Raw genomic sequence first — 12870 nt, 5'->3', positions numbered from 1 at the left:
ATGGTGGCTGTTTTGAGGAAGATATAAGGAGGTTTATGTGTGAAAGAGCGTATCATATCACGGGGTTTGGATGCACTGGCGAAGTTTGCGCCAACTCTCAATGTGAGAAAGGGCAATGCACGGTACCGAAGAGGCTAGCAAGGATGGAAGGGTGAGAGTGCGTATAATCCATGGACTCAACATTAGTCATAAAGAACTCACATATTTATTACAAAAATCTAAAAGTCATCAAAAACCTTGGCACTACGCAAATCATAAAAGACTCAAATCATAAAAGCTTGGGGATAGATTGGTAGGAAAAGACCATCGCTCGTCCCCGACCGCCACTCATAAGGAAGACAATCAAATAACACCTCATGTTTCAAATTTGTTGCATAACGTTTACCATACGTGCATGCTACGGGACTTGCAAACCTCAACACAAGTATTTCTCAATTTCACAACTACTCAACTAGCATGACTTTGATATTATTACCTCCATATCTCAAAACAATCATCAAGCATTAAACTTTTCTTAGTATTCAATAAACTCATACGAAAGTTTTATTATTAATCTTGCATACCAAGCATATTAGGATTTTAAGCAAATTACCATGCTATTAAGACTCTCAAAATAATCTAAGTGAAGCATGAGATATCAATAGTTTCTATAAAACAAATCCACCATCGTACTCTAAAAGATAGAAGTGAAGCACTAGAGCAAAATTATAAAGCTCAAAAGATATAAGTGAAGCACATAGAGTATTCTATCAAATTCCAAATCATGTATGGCTCTCTCAAAAGGTGTGTACAGCAAGGATTATTGTGGTAAACTAACAAGCAAAGACTCAAATCATAAAAGACGCTCCAAGCAAAACACATATAATGTGGTGAATAAAAATATAGCTCCAAGTAAAGTTACCGATAGAAGTAGACGAAAGAGGGGATGTCTTCCGGGGAATCCCCAAGCTTTGGCTTTTATGTGTCCTTAGATTATCTTGGGGGTGCCATGGGCATCCCCAAGCTTAGGCTCTTTCCACTCCTTGTTCCATAGTCCATCAAATCTTTACCCAAAACTTGAAAACTTCACAACATAAAACTTAAAGTAGAAAACTCGTGAGCTCCGTTAGCGAAAGAAAACAAAAGACCACTTCAAGGTACTGTAATGAACTCATTCTTTATTTATATGGGTGCTATACCTACTATATTCCAACTTCTATATGGATTATAAAATATTTTACTAGCCATAGATTCATCAAAATAAGCAAACAACACACGAAAAACAGAATCTGTCAAAAACAGAACAGTCTGTAGTAATCTGTAGCTAGCGCAAGATCTGGAACCCCAAAAATTCTAAAATAAATTGCTGGACGTGAGGAATTTAGCTATTAATAATCTGCAAAAAGAATTAACTAAATATCACTCTCCAAATAAAAATTACAGCAGTTCTCGTGAGCGCTAAAGTTTCTGTTTTTTACAGCAAGTTCAACAAGGCTTTCCCCAAGTCTTCCCAACGGTTCTACTTGGCACAAACACTAATTAAACACAAAAAACACAACCAAAACAGAGGCTAAATAAATTATTTATTACTAAACAGGAGCAAAAGGCAAGGAATAAAAATAAAATTGGGTTGCCTCCCAACAAGCGCTATCGTTTAACGCCCCTAGCTAGGCATAACAAGCAAGAATAGATCTAGGTATTGCCATCTTTGGTAGGCAATCCATAAGTGGCTCTCAATATAGATTCATATGGTAATTTTATTTTCTTTCTAGGGAAGTGTTCCATGCCCTTTTTTAATGGAAATTGAAATCTAATGTTCCCTTCCTTCATATCAATAATTGCACCAACCGTTCTAAGGAAAGGTCTACCGAGAATAATAGGGCAGGAAGGATTGCAATCTATATCAAGAACGATAAAATCTACGGGCACATAATTCCTATTTGCAACAATAAGAACATCATTAATTCTTCCCATAGGTTTCTTAATAGTGGAATCCGCAAGATGCAAGTTTAGAGAGCAATCATCAAAATTATGGAAATCTAGCAAATCACACAAAGTTTTGGGAATAGTAGAGACACCCGCCCCCCGGGCTCCGTCCAACCCCCGACGATCTTCTGCTATTGCTGGTGGTGCAGGCAGCAAGGCTCTCTGGGGCGGTGGTGCCAGCACCAGACGTGGTTGTCCCCGCGCCGACGGCTGCTCCTGCCGCCGATAATCGCACCGCGGCTGTGCTTCCAATAGATCCTCCTGTAACAGAGACAAGGAATAGGCAGCATCGAGGTCTTTTGGACGGTGCAAAACCACACCAGATCGAATATCTGAACGCAACCCATCTAAGAACTTGGTAGTGAAATACAGTGGATCAAACCCAGGATTGTGTGCTAGCAGATTATGCATCAACTCCTCGAATTGGGTCATGTAATCCGACACCGAACCCGTCTGCGATAACTGAGCAAATTGATGGAGTTGCGCCTGATATTGGCCGCGTCCGAATTTGCTACAGAGTGCAGCACACAACTCTTCCCACTCTATTGTTTTCATCCTCGACTCATACAATTGCAGCCATCGGGCAGCGTTACCCGTGAAGTGCAAGGTCGCCACCCGCACCCACACATCTTTACTGACTCCATAGACATCAAAATACTTTTCACACTTAGTTTTCCAGAATTGAGGGTTATCCCCATCGAATTGTGGAAAATCAAGTTTGGGCAGGGCCCAATGCGCGAGCGGCGCACACTGGGTGTGATGTTGTAGCCCTTCACTCATAGACCCACGAACCAACTCCAGATCCCCTTGTACTGGATTAGCAGAGAAGAAGGTAACGCACCCTTGATCGGAGGCGGTACCAAGGTGGTGACCACCCCGTGAACCAAGCCCCCGGAGTCGTCGATCTCGTCGTGGCCACTTGGCCCTGAGTGCTCCGACGCGGCAGGCGGTGGCGCCCGCGTGGTTCCTTCCTCGGTGGCCGCTGGATCCGCGAGTACGGGATGCAGCGCGATTCGACCCACTTGAGTTCGGAGCTCATCGATCTGACCTTGCAGGTTCTGGACCGCTGGTCGCCAAAGCTCCAGCGACCGCTGGATCGCCTCTAGCTTGGCGTTGTTGGCGGCGCGACCCTCCTTGACCGACAGGATCAACACCGCGAGTTGCTCCTCCATCGCCGCCGTCTTGAGCGCCTGCTTGGTGGTGTAGCGTGGTCGGGGGTACGCTGTCTCCAGGTCGGCTGACCTCTGATACCAACTGTAATGGGTCCATTATTAGATGGAATCCACAGACCGTCCCAAGGCCTGATAGAAGATCCATGTAATGGGTCCGATCTAGATCTGGGAAAGGAGGAGTAGGTAGCAGGGAGGAGAGGAAGGAGGCCAGACAAGATCAGCTTCTCTTAAGGATATTCGGTTACAATAATTCTCGATGCCCTGACTCACTCAACGCACGCCTCATATAACACCAGCCCGGCACGCAGGCCAGCTCACACACACACTCTCACTCGCTGCCTGGCCCACTCTTCAGCGTCTTCTTCTCCTCCCGCTCGCCTGATTCGCTGTGCGCTGGGCCCCCAAGGTTAGAGCCCTTGACCCCATCGTAGCCCGTTGTACTGGTCGTGACGATCCATCCCCAACTCTTTTTATTAAGCCTACTACTTTCAGACCCTCTCTGCCATGCAGGATGGCCCTCCAAATATGTGAAGACCCTTTTTTATTTTTAGCTCCCTCCGTGAAGCATGAATCAGAGTTGGTTTTTGGGGCGGGGGACAACGGTGGCCTGCGAAGCGTGTAGGACACCGGCTATGCACGTCGGCGACGTGCCGACAGTGGCCTTCATGGGACCCAAGCGGTGACGGCCACGAAGGTGCTGGCCGCGTTGTTGATCTCCGCGAAGCCGACTTCTTTCTCCGCCGGTAGGGCGCCGTTCTGCGCACGTTGATGGATGATGGCGTGAGAGGAGCGGTACGACACTGCCTCGTCCACGCCAGCAACTTCGCCCATGTCGCCGTGTTCCACCGCGTGCCGGCCTGGAGCAACTCGCCGCTCCTCGGTGAGCTGGTTTGAAGCGGCGAGTTGCGGAACCACGCGCCGGCTTGGAGCGGCCACTTGTTCCTCTGTGCACCAGCCTGCAACCTCACTCATGGTACTGGCGGCTAGCTCATATCCGGCGGGCTCGACATGGGCCACCCAGCCGACATTTATGCCGGAGAACCCTTCTTCCTGCTCACCGGATTTTTTAAAGTGACATGTAGAGTGTGAGAATACGGTGCACCGAGGAGATGGAGAGCGGAGTTGTGGTGCGGTTCTTGCCCCGTGTTTGGGCTCTTTTAAATAGCCAATGGAGCGAGAAGCCAACCGGAATTGTGTTTAATGCCGACTAGTTTCACGAATGGACGTGTGGCCGGAGTAGGTCTCTCGGCACACGTGTGGATTTAATGGAGACATGTGAGGAGGCGTGTTCAGCCGGACATGCAGCGGGCTGCGCTCTCTCGGCCGGTGTGTCGCTTCAATGATGACGCCAATGAGAGGCCGTGTCCGCTCTGGGCCAGCATCAATGTACAGCGGCCGCTCTACAGCGGTATGAATGCGGGCAGCTGATACCGGGCAGGAACGCACACGGGCGAGGGAGGAGGGTTTTGGATAGGCCACGGAAGCACGTCCGGACCGGCCTTTGAACCGATACAACACCGCGTTGGGTAGCAAAACACGTCCTGACCGCGCAGTCCGGATGGTTTGAGGGTCGGCATCGAAGATGCCCTTATAAAGAACTACTACTCCCTTTGTGTGGGATATAAGGCCTCCTTTGGTTTGTAGGATTTTTGTAGGAATTCTATAGGATGAGATTTGCAAAGGAAAAATTCCTTTGAAGCCCTTTGGTTTATAGGAATGGATTCCTATTCCTGTGTAGGATAGGAATCAATCCTTCACATTTTGAAAGGAAAAAAACATTAGGCTAGACTTAACGGAAAAAAATCCTATCCTATGCACCAAATCTTTCTCTATAGGAATTGGGAAGACATGCATGTCATCTCACTTCCTATAATTTTTCTATTCCTATAAAATTCCTATCCTATGAACCAAAGAAGGCCTAAGACGTTTTTTTGGTACAAGCATGAACCATCAAAGCTAAGGCCTCCTTTGGTTTTGGAGGAATTTTGTAGGATTTTCATAGGATAGGATTTCTATAGGAAAAATTCCTTCATAGCTCTTTGGTTTGTAGGAATGGAATCCTATTCCTATGGAAGAATTCTTCCTATCCTCCACATTTCATAAGTAAATAAACATTAGCCTAGACTGAGGCCTCCTTTGGTTCATAGGGTAGGAAAATCATAGGAATAGAAAAGTCATAGGAAATGAGATGGCATGCATCTCAAATCTTATAAGTAGGAATAGGAAAGAATATGTCATTTGATTCACTTCATAGGATTTTTTTCATTGAGTTTAGGCTAATGTTTTTTTTCCTATGAAATGTGAAGGATAGGAAGAATTCCTCCATAGGAATAGGATTCCATTCCTACAAACCAAAGGGCTCTAAAGGAATTTTTCCTACAAAAACCCTATCCTATGAAATTCCTACAAAAATCTTACAAACCAAAGGAGGCCTGAATGGAAAAAATCTTATGGTGTGAATCAAAGGGCATCTTTTTTTTATTTCTATGCATAGGATTTGAGATGCATGTCATCTCATTTTCTATGACTTTTCTGTTCCTATGATTTTTCAATCCTATGAACCAAAAGAGGCCTAAGGTGTTTTCTCCCCCAACTGCCCGTCCAAGAAGTAGAAGCGGTGGCGAGAGGGAAGTTCAAATTTCGAAATTTGAACCGAAGAGGCAGAGCAAAGGGGAGGGGAGAGGGCGTGCCCGTGGCTTGTGTCACGAGTGTCAGATCGTACGGTCAGCGGGAGGGCGCGTGTCGACCTCCCATTGCGTCCCCCACCCACGCGCTCCCCCGTTTCCCGCCCTTCTCCCCGACTCCAGAAGCTTCCTCCCTTCCTCAGTTCCTCGCCTGGCTCTGCCGCCCACCGCCATCTTCACCGCCGGCGAAGAGAGAGGATGGGGACCCGGGAGCTGCCGCTGCCGATGTGCTTCGAGCTCCTCCTCGGCAAAGGTGACCGAATCCGTCGCTCTGTCTGTGCCTCCCTTCGCCGGCCGGCCGTACGTCTCACCGTTCGATTGATTTTTCTTGTTATTGTGCAGAGCGTGACCGGTGGCCGCTGGAGGCCAGGCTCATCTGCGCCGCCCACAACGGCAGCGTCCGCAAACTCAAGAGTAAGCCCCCCCACCCCCCCTCTCTGCCCTCGCCGCCGTCCGTCTGCTCTAGATCTGTCCGGGCCGGGCGCATAGGGTCGATTCAGCCACCGTACGTGCGCGCGCCGGCCGCTGCCTTCCCATTTCGTTGGCCGACATGCGGCGGCTCCGGGTGCCTGATGCTGGGGTTTTCTAGCTGCAGACCAGTGCCGATTTCTTTCTTTTTTTGCTACGGGATTCTTGCTGCGATTTCTACGATTAGCAGCGAAGCTGGGAATTTGGGGGGCTTTTCTAGTTGCAGAGCAGTGACATTTCTTAATTAGTACTCCAATTTGATGGAACTGCAGTATACCATGGGATTCTTGCTACGATTCGTAGCTAAAAAAAGTGCCCCCTTTTTCATGTCTGAACTGCAGAGATCGCAAAGGAGCTGGACGTGCATGGGCACGGCATCCCGGCGACGGTGGCCAACACCACCTACATGGGAATGAACGTGCTGGACGCCGCCGGCGGCTGTGGCAGCCTGCCGGTCTACCGGTACCTCGTCGAGGAGCTCAAGATGGACGCCGGGAAACCCGACACCGCTCAGGGTAATCTGTGCTAATGAACACGTGCATTTCCTTTCTCGTCTTAGATAAAATGTACTCCCTCTGTGAAGAAATATCAGATCGTTTAGATCACTACATGGTGGGTACTTACTACAATGTGAGAAAATGGGTCTAATTTATGACTTAACCATCAACTGGCTTCTAGGTTTTACGCCCTTGGAGTATGCTGTCCAGAATGGACACCTCCCTGCCGTCAGGTACCTTCTTGACCACGGCGCCGATCTGCACCAGGAACGTTCCACCCTCACTCTTCTTCATACAGCTGCAGTTCATGGTACAGACAAGAGGATCTTTTCCCTTTGTTGTTATATATCTGGCCTTCCTTCAGTGCCAGGATTGGTTTCTGAGATATCTGTCCTTGTTTTGCTTCAAGCTGTTAAAAGCAGTTTACACCTACCTAAACGAGCATTCATGACTACCAACTTATGGTAACTGATAATAGTAATTCTTCGCGTTCCGAATGTTTGCTCAGTCAAATGTGAACCAACAAAGCTTGAAAGCTGCTTTCCCCCTCTAGCTACTGAAACTTTGTTGCCCAAAAACAGTCGTAGAACTGCACTGTGTAGCAGCAGAGGTTAGTTGAATGTGGAGACGAATGATGTGGCGATGAAGTGAAATCATTTTACAAGGGCTAAGCTAACCTAAGATAAACAATTTTCCTACTGCTGTAAACCGAACACTTTTTCTTTTCTTGTTGCTCTAAATTATAACAACTCTGATCTTTTTGGCTTCTCATGTTTATCAGCATCTGCATAAGGGCCAATCTTGTAAAATTTTCTGCTGCTCTCAGATATGCGAAAATGAAAATCCATGTGCCATCATATTGCTACCAGTTTTTGAAGGCAGTATATTTACCACATTTGTCGGTTGATGTACTTATATGCCATATTTTATTTTGTTCTAGCGGCCACTGAAACTTGCTAATGTCTGTTTTCTTCTTATATATATATGTCATATTTCATTTTGTTCTAGCCATTGAAACTAGTAAATGTCTGTTTACTTATTATGTTTCTTATCGATGTTATGAATGTCTGTTTCTGAAATATATGTTGTTAGCAGCAGCATAGATGAGACCTGAGAGGTATAACAACAAAAGTATGAAATCCCAAGTTGTGGTAACTGCTCATAGTAATTCTTCGTATTCCGAATGTTTACTCAGTGAAATGTGAACCAACAAAGTTGCTTCCCCCCTCTAGCAATTGAAACCTGGTTACCCAAAAACAGTTGTACTCCCTCTGTAAACTAATATAAGAGTGTTTAGATAACTACTTTAGTATTCTAAACGCTCTTATATTAGTTTACGGAGGGAGTAGAATTCTACCATGTACCAGCAGGCGTTATGTCGGAGAGCCTTCTGTTGAATGTGGAGATAAATGCTGTGGGGATACACTTGAATTTACTTTACCAAGAGCTAAGCTATCCTAAGATAAAAAAAATGCTGCTGTAAAAGAATAGCTTTCTTGTTGCCATAAATTAAAACAACTCAGATCTTATTTGCTTCTCATGTTCATCAGCATCTGCATATTGAGTCTTTTTAGCCGTAAACTTTTAACATAGTCGTCACATTAATTTGGGTTTCTGTCTCTCACAAATGTAAAATACTCCATTTGTCATCATGGTGGTACCAATTTCTTTAGGCATTGTATATACCTTATTTGTCTGTGGATCTTCTTGCAGGATATCTATTTCACATACTATTTTGTTCTAGCCAGTGAAACAAGTTCCCAAAAAATGTCTGTTTACTTAGTATGTTAACTGTCTATTTATGCAAGTCTTTCGGGATAACTATTTGATACACTATCTTGTTCTGGCTGTTAGAAGTAGTTTTCTCTCAGATGACTGTTTATTTACTATGACTATGTCTTATGGTAACCGATGATGGTAATTCTTTGTTTGCCATATGCTTATTCAGGGAATTGTGGAGCAGCAATATTGCTTATCCCTTCTACATACTGAAACTTTCTTGCCCAAAAACATTTTCATGTACTGTTATTAGTGGTATAATCTTTGTTTTCCTTCTTTTTCTCCAGGGCGGTCTGAAATAGTAAAGTTTCTTCTTTCTAAAGGAGCTGATGTTGATGCACTATCAGATGCTGGGACACCACTCACTCTTGCTTCTCTTAGAGGACATGCTAGTATTCTGAAGATCCTTTTGCAGCACAATGCAGATGTACTTTTCAAATCTTTTGTTATGTCATCTTTTAACTCCTGTTCTCTTTTTTGCTGGGTTTTTGCTATGCTGTCCAATTGCCCCACCTGTATTTGAGGGTCTTTTTGGTTAGTGACTTTGACTTAGTTACTTACCTGTTTGTTCGACATCTGCGCTTGCCGCATTATTCTTTTCCTGCAACATGTGTCCTATGTTACTGACTCCAAAAAAGTGTGGTCGGCTTCCCTTAGGCTTGGCAAAGTATGACACTCATTTTCATCATCGACATGCTTAGTAAAAAGTATGGCAAATATCAGCAACCTTCGCAAACCAGTCAAGCATGCTCTGCTAATAGCTGTTATGTGTGAGCCACACCAGGCGTGGTGGCACTGGTGACCCACACAAGAACTCTGAAAAATCACTGGTGACCCACACTATATAAGCTATGCTCTTAGAAAGAAGTATCAGCTCAGCTTTTTTTTCCCCTTACAAATGTTGTCTTTCTCTTGGGTCATATTTTGACATGGCATTAATTTCTTTTATTTATTTTTCCAGCCCAACAAGGGTAATGGTGTGTTTGTACCTTTAGACGTGGCATTAAACAAATCCTTTGTCTCCTGTGTGAAGCTATTGGTTCAGGTACAGTATCCTCTGTTTATTAATGATATTTCAGTAGGAATATAGGATTTCTATAAACCGATGTTTGATTTAGTTATCTCTGTATTAGCAACTAGAAAATTGTTTGATGGGCTTGTCTTCTATGTTTGCATCTGATAGGGTGGGACTAATGTGAACGGCGATAATCCTTTGGCAAAGGCTGCAGAGAAGGGCCTAACTGAAGCTATTAAGTGTTTGGTGGAAGCTGGTGCAAACCCAAATGTTATTGACAGGGTGAGAATGCTCTCTTTTTGCCACATATTCTTGTGTCTTGCTTGGCTTTGTAGTTTCAGTATACATGTCTTAAATTGATATGCAACATCCTTACCAGTTATGACATAAGTACAGCAACATTATGCTAAGCTGCATTTTTTTACATAAGCTTGTCGCTGTTTCGCCTTTCCCCCTTTGTGCCATGTATTTTGTTAATTTGGTCAGTTGAGTAATACGGTTTTAAGTAGTAGTGTCGACAACATTGCTTATTTCCTAAATGTTGAAAATCTCTTTGCTAAAGCTTCGCTTGTCCCTCACCAGTTTGGTAGATTGCCAATAGAGTTGGCTGCTGAGTATGGTACACGAGAAGACGTCGAGATTCTCTTTCCTTTCACCTCTCCCATTTCAACCGTGGCCAATTGGACTGTTGATGGAATCATTAAGCATGTGGAGATGGAAATCAAGCAACTCGAGGTACGTAGTTGTGGCAAATTTCTTGCATGCCCATGGCAATTTTGTCCACCTTAACTCTCTGGACGATGTTGGCATCGAGTAGGCATTTAACTAAAACTTCATAGAACAAGAATCTGAATTTCCCGAAGCTTAGTTTCCTATTCCTGCTCGTCAAACGCACATGTATTTTCTTGCATCTGCATCACTGTTTAAGCTCTGTTCTGAAAACTCATTTTATTGGAATGATGTTTATTGGATATCTTGTTTTTCTCATATGTCACTCTGCTCAAATTGTAATTCATGAAGTCTGTTTTTTTTTTCAAAAATAACAAGGAGGCAGATTCATCTTCTTAAATAGTTCTCTCCATTTCCTGTCTGCTTAGCAAGTGAGAACTGATTTTTTAAATCTTGCATTGATTACAACTATTTCTTGGATTCATTCACTTCACATTAACATCTTAGTAGAGTAATGATTCTTCCTCAAATGCATCTGACCTCCCAAGTTGAATATGTATATAAGAGGTCTGACTCAAGCTATTGTGAGTTGTCCAGGATGGTAGTTTTGTGAAAAAGAAGATGTCTGACTTAAAACAACAAGGGGATGAAGCATTTAAGAAGCAGGATTATCAAAATGCATCAGTGTTCTACACACAGGTATATTGTCAGGCTATTTTTTTCTTTCTAGACTGGAGGTACAGCCATGAAACATGTTCCTCCATTACAATTTGGCTGATCCATATTATTAAAATTGATTGACCTTTGCAATGTGTAAAAACTGACCAGTTATCTTGTAATGCTATCACATGAACTTGTTGAGAGATTAGTCACTGGTGTGTGCATCTTGTCACAGTATGTAGTATTAGCTGGACAGCATAGTCTTGAGAAGTTCCATTCTAGAGCTAGTGGTAAAAAACAATGGGGACACTTTCATTGAAAATAAAACAAGAATGCATTGATGTCGATCTTCCATTTCGTCGGGAGGAATTTTGTTGGAATTAAACCTGACTCATACTATGTGTCGATTAGAACTCCGAATAGGTAAAGAGCTAGACGAGCCTGTGGCAATAAGCCAAGCCTCCGTGTGTGTGAGTACTAGTGCTACTGTTAGATCGATACTTCAATTGATCAGTTAGCTATACGTACGTGAGCTTCTGCCGGACTAATCAATCTGGTGCGCTGCTTTTGCTGTTTACGTGCACGACCAACAGCGAGGTTGATCGGTAGCGGAATAAAGCTCAGCGTTCGTTGTCTTTCGTGTCGGTCGTCGCGTGTCATCGGAAAGTATTCGGTGGCGTTGTCTGGGCCAATAAATTTCAGGTGGCAGATGGCCTTCTATCACTGTTTTCGTTTCTTGGTCATTGTACGAGGACAAATGACAAATGATTGGTCGTGTAAAGTGATCCAAGCATTTCTGGAATGTGGCAACTAGAGCAAGTTTTCACCGTATCATCTGGTGTAGGCACTGAAGATGGATAACTTCGACACCAAGCTGTTATCAAACAGGAGCCTCTGCTTGCTTCGCATGGGTGAAGGGCGAAGGGCTTATGAGGATGCAGCTGACTGCACAAAGCTGCGCCCGAAGTGGGCAAAGGCGCACTATCGGGCAGGGGCAGCTCTAATGTTCATGAAGGTGCATGCAGTGGGAGGGTTGAAACTGACGATTTCATTGCTGCTTTCACATGTGTCACGTCATTTGATTCCACCGTGCTCTTGTGTTGCGCAGGAGTATGATGCTGCGTATTCCTCACTGTCGCGGGCTCTGGAGTTGGACCCGGAAAGCGAAGAGATCGAGAAACTATTCTGGTAAGGAATCCATCTTCCATCTTGTGCTTTCTTGAGGTTAACACTGCTAGCTGCTGCAGATTCTTGTTGTTGCTGTAACTGGTAGAATCTGTTCCTTGCTTAAATGTTTTGGTCAACCGAATTTTGCAGGGAGGCGATGGAGCTGAAGTGATCATCGTGCAACTGCGGAGGGAAGCTCAGGCAGAATGGGAGCTCTTTCGTGTGTGTGTGTGTGTGTGTGTGTGTGTTCTCAGACAAAATACTGGACTTTAAATTATGGCGCCTTTCTGTGCGCGATTCATGGAGGACCTTAGCAGATGCTTAGGGCAAATCATGTTGCTGGCTACTTATTTTGAGTTATCTGAAACTTGCATCCTGTTAGTATGCCGAAGTGTGGCAGCAGTGGATGATGAAATTCCTAACTGCGCTAGAGTGAAATGTTTGGCAGAAGATCAGTATATTCAGACCTTATTGTGTTCCTTTATCTTTTGGTCCATTTTGGATCGCATGGGAAAAAAATTAGACCTTATTGCGACAAGCTGAAAGTTGTAGGGCAGATGCTAGTTAAGTAGCTTGTTGTACAGGGTTATCTGGACAGCACAGACTGGACAAATTGCATGCCTAGAGTCAGTGGTATTAAAACATGGTGATAATTTTGTTCAAAGTAAAATAAGGATGCATTGGTGTCGGTCTGCCATTTCATTGGGAGAAATTTCAGGTGGGAGATGCTATTTTTACCAGTTTTTGTTCTTGGGTCAGTATACTGTGGACAAATGACAAATGATTGGTGGTGT

At 44.4% G+C, this 12870-nt stretch overlaps 1 protein-coding gene across 1 annotated transcript; it reads left to right on the top strand.

The window, feature by feature from the left end:
- The first annotated feature begins 5855 nt into the window (after nt 1–5855).
- LOC123101973 (ankyrin-1) lies at nt 5856–12540 on the top strand. Its single transcript, XM_044523220.1, has 12 exons — nt 5856–6074; nt 6164–6235; nt 6631–6804; nt 6968–7096; nt 8853–8992; nt 9527–9610; nt 9749–9862; nt 10163–10315; nt 10847–10948; nt 11754–11924; nt 12018–12097; nt 12227–12540. The coding sequence occupies exons 1-12, from the start codon at nt 6020–6022 to the stop codon at nt 12246–12248; spliced, it is 1296 nt and encodes a 431-aa protein (XP_044379155.1). The 5' UTR covers nt 5856–6019; the 3' UTR covers nt 12249–12540.
- The last annotated feature ends 330 nt before the right edge of the window (nt 12541–12870 follow it).

Source organism: Triticum aestivum, chromosome 5A, assembly GCF_018294505.1.
Source record: "Triticum aestivum cultivar Chinese Spring chromosome 5A, IWGSC CS RefSeq v2.1, whole genome shotgun sequence".
In the NCBI taxonomy this organism is placed as follows: domain Eukaryota; kingdom Viridiplantae; phylum Streptophyta; class Magnoliopsida; order Poales; family Poaceae; genus Triticum; species Triticum aestivum.
Note: the sequence above shows the minus strand (reverse complement) of the source record. Positions and strands in the feature narration are given on the sequence as shown.

Bases quoted from the DNA above. Each gene is read 5' to 3' on its own strand.
- LOC123101973 (XM_044523220.1), top strand. From the start codon at position 6,020: ATGGGGACCCGGGAGCTGCCGCTGCCGATGTGCTTCGAGCTCCTCCTC. The intron at 6,236-6,630 runs GTAAGCCCCCCC...TCTGAACTGCAG, and splicing joins CAGCGTCCGCAAACTCAAGA to AGATCGCAAAGGAGCTGGAC. The intron at 7,097-8,852 runs GTACAGACAAGA...CTTTTTCTCCAG, and splicing joins TCATACAGCTGCAGTTCATG to GGCGGTCTGAAATAGTAAAG.